The 22,945-nt window shown below is 43.4% G+C and overlaps 1 protein-coding gene across 1 annotated transcript in view; it reads right to left on the bottom strand.

Annotated features, from left to right (window-relative positions):
• Positions 1 to 5,048: 5,048 nt before the first annotated feature.
• Positions 5,049 to 22,945, bottom strand: part of prelp (proline/arginine-rich end leucine-rich repeat protein) — a 32,674-nt gene continuing 14,777 nt past the window's right edge. The window contains exons 2-3 of the mRNA XM_078546287.1: positions 7,435 to 8,468; positions 5,049 to 5,482 (exon numbers count right to left, since the gene is read on the bottom strand). Of these exons, the coding sequence (XP_078402413.1) occupies positions 5,307 to 5,482; positions 7,435 to 8,449 (1,191 nt within the window). The 5' untranslated portion in view covers positions 8,450 to 8,468 and the 3' untranslated portion in view covers positions 5,049 to 5,306. The remainder of the gene's footprint in view (positions 5,483 to 7,434; positions 8,469 to 22,945) is intronic.

Here is a 22,945-nt window from a genome sequence, read left to right as displayed (position 1 = left end):
TCTTCACGATGTGGTGCATAAGCCAACAGTCTTGAAATCCAGTAGATCTAGATTTATAAATCATCGCGTCTGTTTGCAGGGAACTAGAGAGATCAAAGATTGTAGGTTGTTGGATGATATGTGATGGACAATTGCATCTGATTTAGTTCACTGAAACACATTCCTGTTTATGAAAGACCTAACAATCTTTAATTTTCACTTCTTATGGAAGCTGTACCAGTTTGAAAATGAACAGAGTACCAATTGATTGGGGCAGTAGATCAAACACTGCAGCACTGTCTGTGTTTGAGGATTCCAGCCTTGACTGAAAGACACAATTTCTTCCAGGTGGACAAACCTGACCAAGTTCAATCTACGGGCAACCACTAAAATGGTAGGCATGATTCCTTTCCCACATCACTCACATTTCCCAGCAGGACACCCAAAGCGTTTTACTTCAAACATAATATAAAATAAATAATTTTGATTAATAAAGCGACAGACTAATACTGCATGGCTTTGCCAGTATCATTCATAATTGGTAAAAACAAAAAGCTAAAAGCTACTGCGGATGCTGGAAATCCAAAACAAAAACAGAATTACCTGGAAAAACTCAGCAGGTCTGGCAGCATCGGCGGAGAAGAAATCAGTTAACGTTTTGAGCCTTCATGGCCCTTCGGCAGAACTGCCGAAGGGCCATGAAGGCTCGAAACGTTAACTGATTTCTTCTCCGCCAATGCTGCCAGACCTGCTGAGTTTTTCCAGGTAATTCTGTTTTTGTTTTTCATTCATAATTGGAGCTTTTAATTTCAAGGCATTAAGCTCTATTTCCAGTGACTTTATTAAAGTATTTCAAGTATTGAAATAACATTCATTTATTGACGTGTAGGACAGCAATTTTACAGTTCTTCGAATCAAAAAGTACACCAGCCCTTTCATTGATCCGCCAATTATGGGATTTAAATCTTAACATAAACTCATATATTATCATTTAATTATTTCATAAGCTGAAAAATGATTACAGTTTTAATTGTAAGCATTGACAAATATAGTGCCTTTTGGGTTAAAAGTTCAAGGGAACTTAAGTTTTTTTTGTGAAGTGTCTCACATGTTAAAATTGATTATGATCATTACAGTTTGAACTACCAAATGGATTTGTTACATTTAAAGGAAGAAAAAAATAACTTAAATTAATTATGCCCTGTTTAAGCTCCCAAGCTATCCCAAAGTGCTTGACAGCCAATTAATTATGGCAACTTGCAGATACTGTTATCTGAGAAAACACGGCAACTGGTTTCCACACAGCAAGATCCCACAAACAGCAAAGAGAGAAATAATCAGTTAAGTTGTTTTTGGTGGTATTGTTTGAGGGATGAATATTGACCAGCATGTTGGAAAAATTCATTATTCTTCTTTAAATAGTGACGTGAGATCTTCCACATCTACCTGAATGGACATTTTGTGCTCATGTGCCTTCCCAGAGGCTCTTGGAAGGCAAATTAGATAGACCTTGCCCCTTTTTACATCTAGCAATTCCTATAATCCAACAAAAATGATGATGTGTATAAAGGTTTCATATTAGTAACAACAATTATGAAGAAAATCTTATAATAGTTAGAATTTATCTTGCGGAAACATGTTCAATCCTTTACAAGCTAGTGAGAATTCTCCAGGGTGTCCTCTATTCCTGTTGGATTCTGTGTGATTTATCCATTGGCCTCTGGTAGATTTTGTATGAGATGTTTCATTAAGGATAGCTGATCCAATAACTTTGATTGTCCGCTATTAATTTGCTTATAGGAATTCACACCAAAATTGCGATTTAAAAGTATTAAAGTGGTATATATTTGCAGTATTCTCTGTTTTTGCTTCAGGATTCCAGCTCAGCTTTGAGGTTAAATGTAAATGCTGCAGTAAAGGCTCTTTATTGCTGAGAATTATAGTTACTGAGAAACCCTTTCCCCTTTTCCTTTCCATTGGTTCTATCCCATATGTTTAAATGACTATAATTTACCACTTTTCAAACATTTGCCAGAAGGACCACAAAAAAACAGTTTTAAAAGATCATTTACTGCATTTAAAAAAATCTCTCAATGTCCTTTTATGCTGAAGAACTGTTATTCCATTTATTTAATTTTTATTAAACGTGGAGTAAGCAATGCTGACATTATTTGCTTTTGTGCAAGAAATGCATTAAACTGCACTGCAGTAAATTACAGATCTCAGCAAATAAATGGATAAAACAAAGCAAATGAAAACAATTTGCATATCAACTTCTATGGGGGAGGGGCTTAAAGCTGCAATTTGTTATAGTTGAATATGTTGGCTATAATTATTGCTACAAATATTGCTTAATAAAATATGCATGCAAGAAATGTGAAATTTTTGAAAGTTATGATACAATTAATATTTGACAGATAAATTTTAAAATAAACATTCTTCAAAACAAAGGCGATAATAGCAGTAATCAATCATTGTATAAAGCAAAGCTCTGAGAGTGGACATTTGTAAACACAAGGCTTGCCAGGCACATTTTAGCTTTGAAAACTTTTAGCTCTTTAGGTTTAATAGTTTATGTATTTGTTAACTGATGTATAGGTGAGGCAGAAATATGTGGCATCATTAAAATAAAACCTTATCTGCTATAAAATATTGCAGCTTTAAAGACCTTTGTACTATATTATCCAGGATGAATGGATTTCCATGTGAATTCCTTGCCATTAACACCACTGAATCCCTCACCATCAACTTCCTAAGAGTCACCATTGACCAGACATTAAACTCAACTGGCTGCATCAAGTCCATGGCTACTAGAGCAGCCCAGAGGCTGGGTATTTTGCAATGAATGGCTCATTGCCGGATTCCCTAAAGCCTCTATACTATCCACTAGGCACAGTCAGGATTGTGATGGAATTCTCTGCACTTATCTGGATGAGTGTAGCCAAAGCAAAACTCAAGAAGTTCAACATCATCCAGCGCAAAGCAGTCTGCTTAATTGGCACCCCATTCACCACCTTAAAAATTAACTCCGACCGTTGGCATACTATAAAAGATGCACAGCAGAAACTTGCTGAGGCTTCCTTGGAAGCACCTTTGTAACCCATAACTTCTGCCACCTAGAAGGACAAGCCAACTGATGCACATGAATACTAGAGCCTCCCAGCTCCCCTCCATAGCACATACCGTCTCAACTTGGACATATATATTGCTGTTCCATCATTGTTACTGGGTTTAAATCCTGGAACACCACACTAAGAGTATTTTGGAGTATAATGGACTGCAGCCATTCAACAAGAAAGCTCACCACAACCTTCTCAAGGGCAGCTACATGATGAGCAATAAATAATGGCCTTGCTATCAACAACTACATCCCAAGAATGAAATTTTAGTAAATTGAACCAAACCAAGCTGTTCTATAAGTGAAAGCAGAATTCAGGAACTTTGGTTGTGGATACAAAATCTAAGCCAACCTACATCAAACCAATTTTATTGAAGACATGTATACTGCTGATGCATAATGTGTATTTGCTAGTTTCAGGAAGATAATACTATTTGCAAGCTAAAACAAATACAGTCTCCTCATGGCCTAATATTTCCTGAAGCATCATTCTGGATCCCTACACCCTCCAATAGTACTTCTTAGCCTAGAATGAATTCTTGGGCATAAATAATTGAAAAGGCATATATAAATAAGGAACTGCTTCCCTATTTCAATTCTCCTGTTTACTTCTCCTGCACATTTTAGATGTAGATTTATCTTGCTGAATCTGCAAACTTTCGAGTTTGTGAAAAATATATACAGTGCGAACAAAGAGAGAAGTGAAATACCCTCACCGATGGCCTGGTGATACACTCTAGAGAGTCTAAGACTCACATTGTGAAGGCTGCTATGTAGTTTGTGAAGATTGCGTTAGGGTTAAGGATCATTGCTCATTGCAGTGCTAGTGGCATCACTGATCTGCCTCAAGCGAGGCTGTCAGGAGCAGCCCAGCCGCATGAGGATAGACAGATTTAAATAAATTGAAGCAATTGAGCAGAATGCAAAATAGATCAATTTAGCATGTTTGAATTACACTACAAACACTAATTTTGTCCTCCCTTTCTGGATCGCATACTAATGAATTTTGGAAGTGATAATTATGTCTGCTATTATCTTGTCTATTAGTTTTACATCAATGGAGCCAGCTGCCGAAAAGGGACAAAAATGACTATTTAATCATTTCCAAGTCAGCGCAAATTCAACAGCCTGTGGACTGACGACTGTTAACTGACTGCGCATGAAATATTAAGTCTGTGTGCAGGATAAAACTACACAGTGTAAACAATTAATAATGACAAAAACCTTTAGTGGGACCAAATAAACCAGAAGTAGCTGCTAACGATGCATTTTTACTTCTAAAACCTTTATTACCTTACTCTATGTAATTGGTGATGGACTTACAAGCAAGACAGAATCCTGTTGATAGCCCCAGCACAGCTCTTGTTTGGTTCAATTTACATGGAAGCCCATTCATCCCTTGATTTTTACATTGAGAAGTGAGGACAAATAGGCAACAAATTAGAAAAAGAGAAGAGGAATAGATTGTAACATTTCCAGCAGCGATTACCAGACCGTTACACAGTGGCTTCACATAGACAGTAGCACCTGAGCTTCCACTAGAAACAGAAACTAAATTAGAGAAACACAATGCTAATACATTCTTGTGGAAAAACACAATGCTAATGCATTCTTGTGGTCTCCACCATAGCTGGAGCAATTACCAAGGTCATCCTTTGCGCATAGTCTTAACTTCACAAGCGCATTTAAAAATATTACTCAGACCCAATACACCCCATGATTGGAGAACTTGAGAATCAGAAAGGAGATCTCAAGGAATTCCAATCTGTGTTCTGTAGGTACAAGATTCCTAACAGTTTCACTGTTTTATTCTTCCTAAATATTAACCAATTTTTTTTTAAAGCTGTTTTCTCGTTGTCTCTTACACGATTGATTGGTGTGTGTGGAGGCTGAACCATGTCTATATGCAACAGACTGAACAGATCAGCTGGTCTTGTCGTTCTTTTCCATATGGTACTTCTGTGGAGAGAAAGGTGGTGTGCACTATCGCTGGTTTAATACAGGTGTGATGACCCCACTTGGATCAGTTTGGACCTTTTGAGTCCAAATGTTATTCTGAAAGGAAAGAAGCTGTTTCTGCAGTACTTTGTGCCTGACCATTTAACACAATCATAGCAATAACCTGACAGACAGAAAGCTGGACCAAAGGCCCTATTTTAAAATTGGCTCTGTCGAAAGAGGAGAAAAAGAACTTGCAAGGATCTAGCTTTCAAACCACTATTGCCTGCAAAAGTCTAAAACACATCCTTATTTCCATTGGGATTGGGGGCGCCAGCGCATTCCCATCCAACCGTAGATATCGAAGGCGAGGTATCAGGTCCAAGTCATGGGCATGTAAAGCAATGTTACCAAGGGGACAAGGGCAGATTTCAGTTCCATTGATTTCTGTGAGGAAGGAAAAAAAGTAACTTTACTATTCATACACACATATAATTTATTTTGATAACCATACGTCCACAGGCGCTTCCTGCATCAACCTTTCCCTCAAAGTCCTCTGTCCGCTTTTATGGGGGCATATGTCTATGTAATCCAGTCACACTGTAATGATAGCCTTTTTCCAGTGGTGGCACTGTTGGCACCTCCAATTTGTACCTCCCAGCTCCTCATCATGTACTGCAGAAAAACATTTGGGCTCTACCCAACGATACTATTAGGAAAGAATTGATAGGTTGAGTCTCTGTTATCTTTAAAAAAGAAGGGCTGAGGGGTGACCTCATAGGGGAACTTAAAATACTGAGAGGTTTTGGTAGGGTAGATACAGACACGAGTCTTCCTCTTGTGAGGAAGAACATAACCAGAGGCTATCAATATCCAATAGGATTTCTTTTCCCAAGAAATGATGAGAATATGGAACTTACTAACACAGGGAGTGACTGAAGCGACCAATGTTGATGCATCTAAGGGAAGCTAGACAAACATATGAGAGGAAAAGGAATGGAGGGCTATGATGATAGATTTAGATCAGGAAAGATAGAAGGAGGCTTAACTGAAGCATAAATACTTCATGTTTATGGCATGAACTGGTTAGGCAGAATGGCTTGTTTTTGTCCTGTAAGTCCTATGCAATCCTAAAATTCTATGTACTTTACAGGTTCCAAAATTGCTTTAAACTTTGTGAAATTATTATATAAAAATAAGGGGAGAATTCATAAACATGCAGTCTGAATTACACCTGCCTGCCTTGCTCAAATTCTCCTCACCCTCTGACCCCATTACACTTGAATTACCTTCACTCCCTGAGTGCAATGACTCATAGGGCAGCCACTGCCAGAGGCCACAAATACCAGACATCATTGTGACGTGCAGGGATTATAACATCACATGGGGGGGAGGAGGGGACTGGGGGGGTTAGTGGCATCATCATCGTCATCTATAGGGTGACATCATCACATATGGGGATCTATCGCAGTTTGAGAGATAATGTGTGGAGTCTGGGGAACGCCGAAGAAAATATGAAAATCAATGTTTTCTGTGTCCCAGTTGCTTTGGAGCTGCTGCAGAAGAGGAAAGTTAATGAGCACAGGCCCCTTCCAGTGCTACACTGAAATAAGTGTACGAAGGATCAAAATGCCAGAGACAGTGGGCAGATCGGCTAAAAACTGGACTGCCCAATATAAAACCGGAAGAACGGCCACCATAATGACGGGGAGGTTAATACATTAATTCTTTTGCATTGCATACATAAATTTAAAAAAAACGTTCTGAACATAAATTAAAAAGCATTCAGATTTATATATATATATATATATATATATATATATATTCGTATATAAATTGAAGTTATTTTATATAGATGCCTGATTTTTTAAATGATATTTTAGTGCCTTGATGCAAGAGGGTTTTAACTTCAAGATTAATGTAGGGTTTGAGGGATGATTTAGCAGGATATTGTGATATGTGGTGTCATTAACCAACACTGTAGGCATGAATGAGTTACGTTGTTTTCTCATGAATGAAAGAACATCCAGAACTCATCACTTTACTGTGACATTGTCGACATTCTTGTGCAATAATGAATCAATGCCAACTATTAACTAAAGCATTTAATAGCACCCATTTTTTTCTATATAGTCAACTGCCCCATCTTGCATTAAAATAATTGACTTACCAAACGTAAATCAGACACTAAGATGGTGATTTAGTGATAAAATATTTTGAATGATCAGCTAATTTGAATTAAGAGCTAAAATTAAGATGCTCCAAATAATGAAGTGTTTGTCGTCAATAGTTTAACAGGTATCTTAAAGTAAATGCTTCCTAATTCAGAGTAGTTTACCGTACTGTATAAAAGTACAACAATAAAAAATGGAACCTACAAATAAAATGTGAGAACTTACTTTCAATATAGTTGTGGCTGAGATACAGGTGTTCCAGCTTTATATTAAACATTGGTATAGAATTGAGTTTGTTGTTGGACAGGTGGAGATCCAGGAGAGTTGATACATTAAAAAGACCATTGGGGAGCCCTTGATCTGTCAACTGGTTGAAATTCAGCCTTAAAAAGGCCAAATGGTGTAAATTCTTGAAATAGTTATTAGGTATTTCCGTGATTTGATTCTTATCCAAGAAGAGTTGAAATATATGCTGAGGGACAGTTGGAGGCATTTTCTTCAAAGAATTGTGAGCCAAATTGAGCTGCATGAGGCTTTTGAGACCTTTGAATGTATTTTTGTTGAAGACACTGTCAGATAGCTGGTTATGGTGGAGATCAAGCAAGGTGAGGTTCTCCATCTTGCTAAAGCTGCCTGATGGAATTTTGGAGATTTGATTCCTAGACAGTCGGAGTTGCTCTAGACTGGATGGAAGATTCGGGGGAACTCCATTTAACTTATTTCTATCCATGTACAAGAAGAGAAGTTTGTTCATAATCTTAAAAACCTCCTTGTCAAGTTTTTGGCTGGAAATCCTGTTGTTGTCCAAGTTGATCCATTTGATTTCAGTTGCATTCCTGAAAGGCCGTTCAGGAAGAGCTTCTATGAAGTTATTTTGGAGATAGACATAATGGATCCTGGGTGGAATGATGGGTACAATTCTCAGATTGCGGCTGTCACAGTAGAGTGCGTTGGGGTAGTCAGGAGGGCAGTTACACTCTCTTGGGCAGTCCGGGAACACTGACTCTGGACCTGGGGGTAGAGGTGGTGGAAGCACTGTGACATGACTTGGCTCTGTAGGATCAATGACCACTGCTTTTGCAGGCTTTGGAGGTTTGGGAGGTTTGGGAGGCTTGGGAATCTTGGGAATCTTGGGAGGCTTCGGAGGCTTTGATGGCTTTGGTTTAGGTTGACGACGCTGGCAATGGACAACCGTGGTCAGAATAAGACAAATGGAAAGTATGTATCCGAAATGGGTCATGATCCAGTTGAACTTGTCCCTGCAAAAGAAATCACAGTTGCTAGAACATTTTTTTTTGTATCCAACATAAAAGCAGAGAAACAATTGAAAACTAGAGCCTGAACTATGCCTCATGAAACAAACTTGTATACAAACAGGAGATAAAGGGGGTATTGTAGCTCAGTTGGTGGCGCTCTTGCTTTTGAGCCGGAAGGCCTTGGGTTCAAGCCCCACTTTAGGGCCAGGATTTTTTGCTCCTGTTGGTGGCAGGCATCATGGCAAGCGGGGCCAAAAAAAATCGCGAGAAGGCCAAAAATCAGCTTTACGGCATCAAAAACCAGTTTGCAACTGTGCACTGCAGCCTTCAATGGCAGGCTGCCGCGGGGGGTGGGGAATATCATTTCAGTATATTTGCATCTCATTATATGGGCTCCTCACTGGAATCATCCCCTGACGATGATCATCAGGGCACAATGGTGTACAATTAGAACGACCTGTTTCACTACAATACAGATGTGACGTGCACCTGGCAACGTGCACTCCGCTCATGACTTCCTTCACCTACCTTGCATCGCGCAATACTCACAGAAATCAGTGCCAAACTTCACCAACAGTACCACATCGCTTTCAGGGGCTGGCAAGTCTCTACCTACCAGATCAGTGGTAAGGCGGGGGAGGGGGGGCTTTTAATGGGCTGCAAGATTAGGGCTGTACTGGGGAAGGCGGAGAACTGGCCTCAGGTATGGGAAGGGGCTGAAGGGCTAGCGCTGCACTGGGGTGTATGAGAGGGGAAGGTTGCATTCAGGCACATGACTGTGGGGGAGGGGTGCAGTTGTTTAACATTATCATCTGAACAAGGATGGGGAGACAGTGTGTTACAGAATGACATCAGCTTGGGGACAGAATGGGGGGAGCGCTGAGTGAAGAAGTGCTTCAGTTTACATTGTTGAACTTGCAAAGGCTGTCCTTGTCCCAGTCCAGGAAGGGGGAGGGCACCTCAACCCAGTCTCAGTTGTGCCCAGCATGTTGAGCTCAGGGTGTGATCGTAACATCACGCGCCTCGGTCCCTGGGGTTTCTGGCATCATACTGGGTAGCAGATGGCACACTCAGTCAGGAGAGGTATCTGTAGCCTACAGATGGGGAAAAGGCATTGTGGGGTATCCAAGGGTGTGTGTTTGTGTGTGTGTGTGTGTGTGTGGTGGGGTGTTATATGTTTAACTGTGCAAGTTGGCACAAGATGGAGAGGGGTGAGGTCCACACGGGGCACAGGCATATCCACCTCAAAATGTTCAGGGGCTAACAAATGATATTCACCACAATCATGATGGGATCAGTGAATACAGGGGGAGGATTTAGGGGTTCTTGGAGGGAGGGAAACATTAAGCTCCTCTGGGATGATGGGAGGACTTTCCATACTCACACGGGGGGTGGGGGGGTCCAAGCCTGTCTGGCAGGAGAGCTGAGCAGCACCATTTTCCAATCTGCAGTGATGGTGCAGTACAAAATAAAAATGAGGAGAAACTCTGGTCTCTGCTGCTGAGGGCTGTGTGGGCAGATTGGAGGGCAGGTGCATGCACTGGGCAAGGGGGGGCAATTAAAGGGGCACCCAAGTGAACTGTTCACTTCCCAATAAGGAGAGATGCACAGCTGAGACATGTTAGGAGTCTTTCAATGACAATGCAGGGAATCAGGAAAGTGAAGCAATGATGCGAGACTAACCCCGCAAAGTGGCGCTGATCGATCTCCTTGTTTTAACCTCTTGTTCACGTGTGGAAATTACCCAGAGCAATAGCGAACTTCAATTGAGTGACTGGATGAGCTTCAGAAGTGTGTTAGGATCATGGTGCTGAATGGTCCACAGAAGAGAATGCTCAGGCCCCCTCAAATAATCTCATTGCCTGACTAAACATTTACCCTCAAATTTATTCCGTAGGGTGTAGTATTAGAGTGCGGTGAATGATGATCCAGTGCCTGGGCTGAAAGCAGCACATCCAAGCAACTGGCCAAAGCAATGTCACAGTAATCGGTCATGTAAAGGGGAGGGGGGATGAGCACCTTGTAACGCACCCTGCACTGGCCATCTTTTCAAGGGAGAGTAGTTGCCAACACAGGAAAAATACCCTTGAACCCACATGTCACAGATGAGGAAGGACCTTTGGAAACTAATGCTGACTCTTGTCTGTTTCTCATTGAAACTGCTGAGAGGGGACCATCAGGAAGATGGAGCCTGGATTTATTGCTGCCCCATAATCGCATACAGGCAGGAGAGAAGAAAGAGAAGATTTGACACCTAGCTCGCCAAGGGGAGGAGCAAAACCCTCAAGACCAAGGGCCAGCAAGGCCTCCTCCAGACTCAGGGGAAGAGGCTCACAAAGACGTCATGCATAGACGGCTTGTGATACCAAGGGTGTACAGAACTCTCATCTCTTATCTGCAGATAAGCAAGAACCAGTGTTGCCAATACCTCCGCATGTCCAGGGATCTGGTGACTCGCATTTGCCGCATTCTCCAGGAATTTGTGCCATGGGGACTGGGAGGCCATCCATTTCCAGTGGCTCTGACAGTAATGGCTGCGCTCAACTTCCATGCCAGTGGATCCTTCCAGGGCTCCACTGGGGACCTCGTCAGCATCTCCCAAATGTCCAAACACAAATGCAAACATAAAGTCACAGATGCCCTTTTTGCTAAGGCCCACAATTATGTCAACTTCAATGGAGATCAAGCAAGTCAGGATGCCAGAGCACTGGGCTTTGCCGTGATTTGTGGATTCCCACAGGTGCAGGGTGGCAACAGGCACTCAGTACATAAACTGGAAAGGCTACCACTCGCTCAATGTACAGCTGGTCTGTGACCATAAGAAATTTATCATGCAGGTTTGCGCCAGATACCCAGGAAGCGCCCACGACTCATACATCTTGAGTAGGTCGCAGATCCCTTACATCTTCGAGGGACTGCACAGGATCCAGGGCTGGCTCCTCAGTGAGAAGGGGGATCTGCAAAGGACATGGCTGATGACACCTGTGCAGTAGCCTTTGGCTCCTACAACGAGGCTCATGCCACTAGCTGAACACTGGGGGAGCACCCCATAAGGATCTTAAAGATGCGATTCCAATGCGTGGATTGATCTGGTGGAACTCTCCAGTAAACCCCCCCAGAGGGTATCACAGAATATTGTGGCTTATTGTGCACTGCACAACCTGGTGCTGCAAAGGGGAGAGGGCTTGTCAGGCGCCGACATGGAGGAGCTGCACATCTCCTCCGATGAGGAGAATATCGAAGGGGGTGAGGCTGTTGGGTTGGAGGAAGCCAAGGGTGCAGGGGAAGAGGACATAGCAGGGGCCAAGTGAGGCAGGTGTGCACTTGAGGCCCTCATTGCCACCAGATTCCACAAGGATGAAGAGGTTGGCTAGTTGCAGTGAGTACCCTCTTGGGCAAGTGCCCTTCACCATGGGCCAACATAAACACCAGTGTTGCTATTCCTCTCATTTCAACCATGCACTTCATTATTGTAATGATGTCTCAGTAAGAACTTTACTCATAGGAACTTTTGTAGTCTGGGAGAGCTGCTGTTTGGGGAGGTAGGCAGGGCGTGATTGTATGAGACACATTCTTCTCTGCAGGAGTCCATGTTTGCTCATGTCTGTATTCTGCGTCTACATTCAATAAAGCACTTGTTTATTCTAGTAAACGTCTCAGAATATTATGACTAGGTACAAATCCTAATAAACCTGAGACTGAATAGTTACATATGAAGCTCACATTGTGCAGATCCTTTAAAGGATGATGAAGCCTCAGGAGCTTGTGTTCTTGCTGAGGTGAAGTGTTAACTGAAGGAGGGTGTTCTGGCATCAGAAGGTGCTGCCTCTTCAAGGGTCTCTCCAGCATCCCAGTCACAGTAGCAGCCTACAAGAGCCAGGGGCTGTTCCACTATCCCCAATGGGCTCTTGGTTGTATATCTTCAATGTGACAAAGCTCCTCGAGGAGATCCATCTCCAGCAACAGGACAATGTATTCTGTGTAACATCGATGCTGAAGCTGTTGGTGACTCTTGGGCTAAAGCAGCCAAGGATGTTTCACAGGTGTGAATCTAATCTGAGAGGACTCAATCCTCTTTGTCACCTTCTTCTCTATCACATTAACATCCAGCATTCTCAGTTAATCCTCACCTTTCTATGCATGTGGACCACCTGAAGATGACATTCAACCACTTGCGTGCCGAACGTTAAAATGTCTCCTCTTTAAGACACATATTGTGCCCTCAGGGCCAGCCCTGGCCCTTACAAACTCCAAAATTATCAGACGCCATGAAGCCCTCTAGGTCACAAGTCATTGCTAATAAACAGCAGACTTCAGTTTCAGTGCATTCTCACTCCTATCCCACTGCTCCCCTCAACATTGTCTAAAGCTGTAATGCGCACCTCCAGAGCCTGCTCAAAGCCTCTATTGACTACCAAAAATCACCATTTGCAATTAGCATCACTCATCTCGGCGAGTGTTTCGATGATGGGATGCACAGCGCTGCAACCTAACATTGTGACAAAAGCCTTGTGGCCACAATCCAGACAATTACAGATTGAGAAACTCTCAAAATGTTTCAACTGCTAGGACAATAATATGCCTGAGAGGGGCAGAGTTTTGGCAGCTTGAGGTGGCAAGGTCCTCCCACTGATTGGTGAGCTTAGCAGATGTACACTCAGAAAGTGGGAAATGCGGTTGGCTGACAGCGACCCACACGGGCTCTGGGAATGGGCTCATAGCATGAAACCCTGCCAAGAGATAGAGAGCACATGGAGTTGCACAATATATGACCCTTCTCTATGCGTGAACACATCTCTCCTTATACACTACACCATCACCTTTCAAGAATGCAGAAGAGATAGGAGAACAGCTCTGCCTCAATCTTACACAGCCCAGAATAAACATGACATGACCCTGCAAAGCATGTGAACGAGGTTCATTCCACAAGGACACTTAACATTAAGGTCGAGACATCACTGATATCGAGGATGATCTGGAAAAAGGCCAATCTCTGTGGTGATATGGAAGCACACGACATAGACGAGAGGCCCACGATAGCGACATGTGCGATAAGTGGAGGGAGGGACCATGGTATCGCACCTGACTGACAGCAACACAGTTCATCATAAAAAGGAGGCAGACATGAGAGGAGATGTGCAATCTGTGAATTTCTATTTACATTTGTGAACATTATATAGAAGCTGTGAATACCAGTGTCACTATTGTGCTCCTAAATCTTTTTAACTTTCCTAACCGCACCGCTAAGAGTTGGTGCTTCCTGACATCCACAATGGATTGCAGGCAGCCTGTTGACTGCTACACCCTGTTGCGTGTGTTGATTTTAGTGGGTGTCCTGTGGAGGGCCGAGACCAGGAGGGCCCTGACCTTTGGGTGTCCTCCTATGAGGCAGGTGCACACTCCTCGCGTGGAGCTGGTGGTGATGGGGGTCACAGGCAGAGGGGATTTGGATCAGACAGTCCCAGAGTCACCCGGGCGGATGGCCCCGAGGTGTCCAGCTCCTGGTATTCCTTCCTATGGGTCCCCGAGGGCCGTGGCTGACTCCTTGAGGAGAAGGGGCAGATGGATTGAGATCTAGGTGCCCCGCCAACCCTCACGTGCAGCCACTGATGGATGCCACCAATGGTTACGGCGATGGAATGTTGCTCCTACAGCACTGCAGGATTAATGTCTTAGACCAAGGTCTCCATGGCGGCCGCCATCCTACCAGTGTTGGCCTTGGTGCGTTGGCATGCTGGCACCTTTAATCTCAGACTGAACGTGGACGGACTCCTCCATCACCTGTTGCAATCTGAGGAATGCATCTGCCATCCCTTCCTGACGTTCCCATGATTGTTGCTGCAGCTCCAGCAATTGATTCCTGACCAGGTCCGGAGGCTCGTCATCGGACTCAGCAGGATCCTGGCCTCCAGCAGTCCTCCAAGTGCCAGTGACCTCGGATATCCCTGCCTCTGCCTGCTTTGGAGCAGATGGTGTGCTGTGCTCGCCAGGTTGTGACCCTGAGGCTGCTCGAGAACTAGGTCCCACTGAGGTGTGTACGCCTGCACTGCTGGAGGGTGTGGTTGGGCGCTGTGATGGCTCTTCTATGGTGCTCTCCTCTGGTTCCTCATCCAAGGCGTCAGCAGGGCTGGAGCTGGGGGCCTGGTTTGTGGATGCCCTTGGGCACTTTCCAGAAGTGCCTATGAAAGAAGGGAGAGATAATTAGTACATGGCAGGTGACTCTAAAACAGGACAATGCACTCACAGTTTGGTTGTCTGAGGGATGAGCTGGTACAGGACCCTCACTTGGTTGTGCACCGCCCACCTCACCTATGGCACAGGCAGGGTCCACTTCCTCTCTGGCCAGGCGAATGGCTCAATTCTCATAGGGAGTGAGCACTTTGATTTCGGCCACTGCAGCCCCCGGTCCAAAACCTCTCCCTCTGATTGTGTGCGAGCTTGTCCTGCATAAAGACAGATGGCGAGTGTAAACAGGACCCATGCCAGGGCAGGTGATAAGGATCAAAAATAGAAAAAGGTGCTGACAGTGGCATTAAGGTAAGAAAGCAGAATGTGATGATAGCAGAATAAGGGTAAGCACCCTGTGTGAAAGAACAACATGGAACAAGTAACAGTGCTTACACTTGTTCTGTTAATATCACATTCTGCTTTCTTATCTTAATGCCATTATCATCACCATTTTTAGCCCTTACCACTGCCTTTAACACTCCCTTTATCCTTTTGTCCATGGCATCTTTGTCAATCTCTCCTTTGTCCCCACCTATCACTGGCCTTCTATCCAGCTTCACCTGCTCCACCGCCCTCTTATACTGCATACATTTCATCACATTTCTACTTCTCTTTGGCTCTGAAGAAGGGTCATACAGACTCAAAACGTTAACTCTGTTCCTCTCCGCACAGATGCTACCAGACCTGCTGAGTTTTTCTAGCATTTTCTGTTTTTGTTTCAGATTTCCAGCATCTGCAGTATTTTGCTTTTATCAGATGATAAGGATGCCTGGCATGTGTGGGTGGTGAGTGCAGCCATGGAAGTGAACTGCAGAGGATATGAGACCAGATGGATATGTGAAAGTGTGTGTGAGAGAGTGAGTGGTGATGTCCCCTGAGCTGGCAGTGAGTGAGATGCCAGTGAATGTGTGGTAGCCCTGTGAGTGTGTGAGTTTAGAGTGATGAGATGGTTGGCTTACCCTGCTGGCAAGGATGAGATCATTCATCCTTTTTCTGCACAGGGTCGTTGACCTCTTCTGTGCTACGTTGGCACTGACCACCGCTGCCACCGCCTGCCAAGCCAGAGTGGTGAGGTTGGTGGTCATCCTCCGGCCATCACAGGGTTCGAAGACATCACGGCAGGCCTCAGCTGCGTCCAGTAGGTGTTCCAGTGAGGCGTCACTGAATTTCACTGCAGCATGCTTCTTCCCTTTGGGGGCCATGTCGTCCGTGGAGCAGTCCTGGGATGCAGACATTGACAAATCTGGTGCCTGGGGTGAGGAAGCTGTGAGCTCACGATAGGGCAGGTGAATTAGGGGCTGGCTGCCTGTGATCCGGTATGTTTCCCGTGTGTGCATAGTTAATGCAGCAGGAAGCACATGATATGGGGGAAACCTGCCATTGTGGTCAGCTATTGATCTTAACGCAATGAGGGGAAAATTCCACCCTAGGACTTGATGGCCACAGGAGGATTGCGCATAATGTTTTGTGGTTTGGTCTTGTGGCCTAATCTAAACAAGGAAGGTTTCCCTCTTACCATGAGTAACTCTAGTCTGACTCAGACTGGTTGCTTCAAAACTGCTTTATTAACACTATATACAAGATAGGCTTCAAGGTAGGCACATTGTTCTTGAGGATAGACTGTTCCCTCTGCTCCACAGGATGTCTAACACATGACTGCTGATGTCACTGTTACATCATGATGCCCATCACTAACTCATTACCATAACTATTAATCCATTATACTACACCTCCCTCCAAGTATAATGTCAGCTTCTTTAATAACAATGTTAAAGTCTTTACATTACTTTCTCAAACGTCTGTACCCTACTTTACTGTGACAGACTCTGTCCAACTCCTATTCTCCCCACCCCCACCACCGCCACACCCCCCACCCCCACCCCCATCACCATCACCACCGCACCCCCCACCCCACTGCCAAGTCACTATTATAAAGGTTTCAATCTCCCACAGTGTCCTCGGCTCTCTGGGAGGATGTTGTGGATAAATGTGGGCAGTCACCTGTTCCCTAGAGGACCTCATCATCAGCGGAGTGGGACAGCAGCTTTCCAGGACAGCCGGCCACTAGAGGTGTGAGCTCCACAACTGCTGTAGTGTAAATACCGTGACATCTTTCCAATGAAAGTCTGATCCAAAAGGGAAGACTGAAGGGTATCAACACTTGCGCTCTCTTCAACAGGAAGCGGATAGAGTAACATTCGCTCAGGGATCTTTGGATCACTCTTAGCGCACTGGAGAAAGACCTGAGAAGATGAAGTACCTTCATCGAAGAATTGCACAGCTATATCATTCACTGCTATATGGAGGACGAAAAAGTATACAATATCTGAGATTCCAACAAATCTGGATGATGAGACGAAGAATGAGAAAATTCCTGTAGACGTTGTAGGAAATGAAGAAGATAAGGTTTCCCAACAACACGTTGGAAACTACTTTCACTTTCTGTGGGCAGTGGTAATATCGCCACAATATCTTCAGAATGAGGCTGCTGCTTGTGGCAATGCGAAGCCTGTGTCGATGTAAGAAGGAAAAAAAAACCCACCATTTTCATCAGTGGAATGAATCTCAAGAACAAAATCTAGGTGAAATTCTTGTACAGAATTCTGAAGCTGTCAAAGTTCTAAGGATTTGGCCTCAGCTTCCTTGCTGAAGGACAACTTTAATGGAAAGATGATTTTCTTTCTCTCTGATGAGAGTAAAGTGTGGGTGTTGACTTACTTTCAGCCAAGCTAATAGGTCCTACCAACACTCTGGCAGTGTGATCCTCTATGGAATCAAGCATTTTGCTCTTCCTGGACACCTCTTCATGGTCAACCAGCAACATATAAGGCATTTCATTGGTGGGTTCAGTGGGACAAAGATACGAATGCTGCTCTTTTGCACAAACACGGCTGACTCCTGAGAAAAAGCAATGCAGACTTCATAAACTTCGGCTGTAGATTCAACTAGTGTACCAATCTCTCAGACCTCATCTTCTGACTGATCTCTCGGTGCTACAATGGCTTCTTTCTCAGAATTGTCTTCAGGAAAGAACCAACCCAGGTTCAGAAGCGGACGGACACCATCTGCTGCAGTGTCTTCTGTGTCCGCCTCCTCTAGCCTAGCTTCAAAAAGAACTGAGAGGTCCACAATCTCAATCTCCGCCCGGGGTCTAGTGGATGATGTCTCTGTGTTGGTGAATGAACCACTGCTCAATGAATAAATCTCAATAGCTGCTGTTGGATGAAAATCCATTGGTTCTGTCCATGACTTCAAAAATTCTTCCATGAAAGGCACCCAGTTGACCTGCTGTAGGTCGTCATCCACTTTTTCCAGAATGCCCAGTTGTACGCGTACATCTCCATTCATTAAGGGTAAGCTTTGATTGTAGACAACATAGAGGGTCTCAAAAATCTGTTGCCCCATATAGTGAAGGGGAATGGTTATCTGACCTTTTACTTGAAGATTCGTCCCATCTGGGCCTTGAAATTTAATATCTGGTGGATAGAGGGGGGTATGGTTTGGAGCCAGCCCAGGTAATCAGCTATTATTGTAATGCCAGCTCCGGTGTCAATTTTAAAATCAGTGTTAAAGCCTTTAACACTGCCACATGTCTGACCAAAAGTCTTGATCAGGACCCTTTACTTCTCCTAGGAACTCTGTAATTTTGTGTCTGCCGTTATTTCCAATTTTAAAAAATATTTGCATTTCATCAATGTTCCCTTGTCTTCTTCCTCTGCTGAAATTGTTAGACTTACAGACCGGTTTGAGGTGTCCCATTTTTCTGCATTGAAAACAGTCCGTGTTGTTTCTTTGCCCTGCAGCATAGGCACCGCAAGATGGCTGCTGTAGAGTTTCCTGCCCTTGTGCCCATTTTGGCAGGCCTTTGAGTGGCTGGGGCTGCCACCCTTGGGCCTACCCAACTAACAGAGTCATCCAAAGCCTCAGTGTCACAAGATTATAGACCATTTTAGCTGTCTGAGTTTGGCCTGCCTAGCATTCTGAACAACTTGATCAAGTGTTAGGTCACCTTTCATCTATAAAAAAATTTGACAGCTTTTCATTGTGGACTCTGAGGACAATGTAATCGTGATTAAGTTAATCTTTCAATGCCTCATATCCACAAGTACAGGCTAGGCAATATAGGTCAATTACAAACAATTCGATGGATTCTCCTGGTCTTTGGGATCTCTGTTTAAATCACGCTCGCTCAATTATAAGGTTTTGTTTCAGACTAAAATACGTGTTGAACACTTCTGGAACAGTTTCAAAGGCTGTGGAAGTCTCTTCTACCCCTTGTCTCAAGAGGACATCATCAATGACAGGCCCTACGGTGTAAAGGAATGAACTGACCTGGCTCTTCTACTCTTTGGCATGCAAGCCCAATGCTGCTCAGTACTTTAGGAAGTGTCTCTTCCATAGCTCCCAATGTTGGCCTCTTGGTGGGCCCTCGAGGTTCTCGAATGGGCACAGAAGGGGCAGTGATTGCTCGCCCGGTGCTGACATCACGACCAGTTCTCAGTGTGCCTCTCACCAAAGTAAGTTTTCAGATTCTCACTACTTACAGATCTTCTTCCAGTTGCTTGCTGTGGCTGTTCTGTTGATGGCACCAAATTGCTGTCAGATTGGTGGCACCAATGCTGCTACCATGTTTTGTGGGTTGGTCTCATGGGTAATCTATACAGGGAAGGTTTTCCTCTTACCATGAGGAACTCTAGTCTGACTCAGGCTGGTTACTTCAAAACCACTTTAATAACACCATACACAAGGTAGGTACATCTCTCTTGAGTACAGGCTGTTTTACGGGGTCTCTAGCACATGACTGCTGATGTCACTGTTACACATGATACCCATCACTGACTCATTACTATAACTACTAACCCATTAAACTACACATAATGCAGCCTATCAGGCTGTTAATCAGCCTGCAACACCCCATGACATTCTCCAAGGGAGAAACAAGTGCAAAGATATGTCAAACAAACTTATGAAACGTTTCTGACATAAATTCTTGGACAATGCAGCCTGGTATGTTCTGATTTTTGTTATTTTAAGGCCAGTTCTAGCCAATTACTTTTAATTCCAGAGGTAGGCAACATAATCACCTCACATGCATTCCTATGGCCAGTCTCACTACTGGTGGGGGAAGTAACCCATGTCACTATAATGTCAATATAAGAGTCTGGTTAGGTAACACTTTCTAGTCAAGGCAACCAGGAAAGGATCAATCACTTCTAGTTCAGGTATACCACAGTTGGGAATGCAGCAGGGTTCCGACCACACTACATAATAACCAAACGTTACTTTTAAACAGTTGAGAAGCTAGATATGCAAAAAAAAACAAATCTGAAATACTGAAGAAATGTTGGAGCACAACACACACATCTCAAGCACCTAAAACATTTCCAGCAGAAACTGCAGCCATAACCTTTTCCAAATCCAAATTATTGGGTACAGTTCAGCACTTGTGGCATAATGACAGATTTTTTAAATATTGCTTTCCAAATGATCTCACTATTTCACTAACTTGGACTGATTAATTACTCCTGGCTACGCCCTGAAGGGCTCAGTTCACACTGAAGGATTCCATTCTTTGCAGTAGAACTGCATCAGCCTTGGTCAGAGAAGAAATAAGAGCATCTGGTGCATCACATAGGATCTTTCAGAACTGCTGAAGTCATGGAATAAAAATGGGATTTATGTTAACATGGTGCACCCTATGTCATCCCTTTGGCAGCCTATTGTTGGCATCTCCTGCATCCTACTGTTGTGCTGAGACAGGGTCAACAAAGGTGAAGCAGCAATCGTTAACCAAACACTGCAGATGCTGGAGATCTGAAATAAAACCAGAAAATGCTGACAGCACTGTATGGCTTGGAACTATATTGGGTGATGCCTTTACCCATTAGGTAATCAGCAGAGCCAAAATATCCATTTTGGTGGCAGTTTGTTCATCTCTAGGTGGCTGGTTATGAAGTATTGTATATGTCAATAAGAGAATAGCTGAAACAAGATTTCAATGTTTATTTTTTATATCAGAATGATGTCAGTAGCACATAGCCCAGGGCAGTAGAATGGCCACACCAACAGTGTGTCCTGACTGACTGGATCAGCAGTATGTTACTTGTATTTTCAATTGATTTTTATCATTAGGTGTTAGGCTAATTAGGGCCAACACTTGGACTGAAATGAACTGCACCACAGTTGCTGTCATTACTGCAAAATCTCAACATGTTTTATTGATGAATAAATGTCAACATTTGCCCATCAACCAACGCCTAAATGAGATTATCTACTCATTTATTTCACTACTTTTGGTCGGAGTTTGCTGAGCATAAATTGGCTGCTTCATTTCCTACATTATAACAAAGACCATGGTTGAAAATTACTTCATTGGCCGTAAAGCACTTTGGGACATACGAAGGTCATGAAATGCACTATAGAAATGTAAATCTTTCTTATTTATACAATGCACTGTTACAGCTAGACTTTATACATGTGATTAAAAGTGCAGTAACATTTTTAATTAAATTAGACATCTTCTAATAACATCTTGCTTTGAAAGAGAAGATCAGAGAGGTGAGAGGCTGAATGTTAAATTTTTAGCCTGTTGTATTCTGCTTTCTGGTTTTATTTTGTTCAGTTGAATATTAAAACACTCCAAAACACAGTATATTGGAATGATTATAATATTACTGTTCCACAGAAACGCTCCTTTGTAAATAACATCATCATCACTTGTGGGTTGTTTGTTCAAAATTTTATCGTAATTGAGCTTTTCCTCAGCCAAATTAATGGTTTTGGAGGAAATTAGTAATGTTCCTACCACCAGTTTTTACCCACGTCCAACATGGGGATGTTATTAAAGTATAACAAATGTCATTTAATTATTAAAGTGGGAAAATTAATTTTAAAGGTTACTGTGGAAAAATATTACAGGATGCCATTTGTAAAATAATGTAAGGCTTTCTTTATTTATAGCTACATGTTGGTTCCTAAACAGTGGCGAAGAACTTTGCATCAAAAAAATCAGTTAGTTATTTACATGTATTTATTCAACATTTAAAGCCAGAACATAGTAATTACAGTGCAAGCCATCTAATGATTCATATTTTTGAACATTTATGTGTCTATATTTCAATACAATCCTTAAAAATTTGTATTTCTTTAAATTTTGATTTCATATAATCATAGAATGTTGTATGATCCATTTAGGGACCTTTAATAATTAAAAAGAAATCTGAATACCTTGTTTTAACCAGTAGAACAAAGCCACAGGATTTCACTTTTCTTTACAGGAGCAACTTAATTGTATAAACGACTTTAACCAAACAAGCACTATTAGCTTACAATATGGTTTATAACAATGTATGTTATGCACTTATGTTTACTTCTTACATCTCCCAAGAATTCTCTTATAAGGCACATCAGTCCTAAAGTTATTGACATCTGCAGGGATCACCCAATTCTCTGGAGGATTTTCCTCAACTCCAGCTATTCTCAGAGGTAAAACTTTCATTTACCCTCTCTTGGCTGTGGATGTCTCAGCCCTTTGTTCTGGTTACTTATCCAATACTTCCAAGCGAATCTGCTTGTTGCTTTCTTTACCATAAGACTCTGTAGGATCCACTGTGGATTCTTCCACCTGTTTCAACCTAGGTAATCTTCGAGCTTCTGTTCCCTGAATCCTGCCCCCTTTCTGCCTCCATCAGAATTAAGTTCTGGCGAGTAGGCTAATGGTCGACCTTCCTGCCCTGGTGCCAATTAATGATCACTTAAGGGCCTCATCCCTTCGCTGCTGGTATTAACCCAGTGGTGGGTGGGCCCTTTAGCATGCAGCATACGTGACAGGTGAGACTGTGCGGCTAGCTTGTCACCTCTGGGGGCTCCCTCGATCAAAGGCACTCAGTGCCTGATTGAGAGACTGGAAATCAAGAAGGGGGGTGTGCCCACTGAGAGCCACTCTCTGCCCCTGCTTCCGGTCCCTCTGCTCCCCTCCCCCCACGACCCCTTGCCGTGAAACCCCCAGCCTCCATATTACTTACCTGTAGCCTGGGTCGCTCGGCGATCCTGGGAACCTGGAGGGGGAGTGGCAGTAGTCCTTCTAGCAGCAGCCATGGCTTCCCCAGTGACACTGCAAGTGCTGCCAGCCTCTGATTCTCTAGGCCAGACTTCCACCCCTGGGGTCTTGATTCCAGTGGGGAGGTCCGCCAGTGGCCTTGCCCTCTGCCTGATTGGCATGTGGTTCAGCAGGCCTTCCTGAAAAGGGGAAT

The sequence above is a fragment of the Cetorhinus maximus genome, chromosome 8 (assembly GCF_964194155.1).
Source record: "Cetorhinus maximus chromosome 8, sCetMax3.hap1.1, whole genome shotgun sequence".
NCBI classification, from domain to species: domain Eukaryota; kingdom Metazoa; phylum Chordata; class Chondrichthyes; order Lamniformes; family Cetorhinidae; genus Cetorhinus; species Cetorhinus maximus.
The sequence above is the reverse complement of the archived record's forward strand: the minus strand, read 5'-3'. Positions and strand labels throughout refer to the sequence as shown.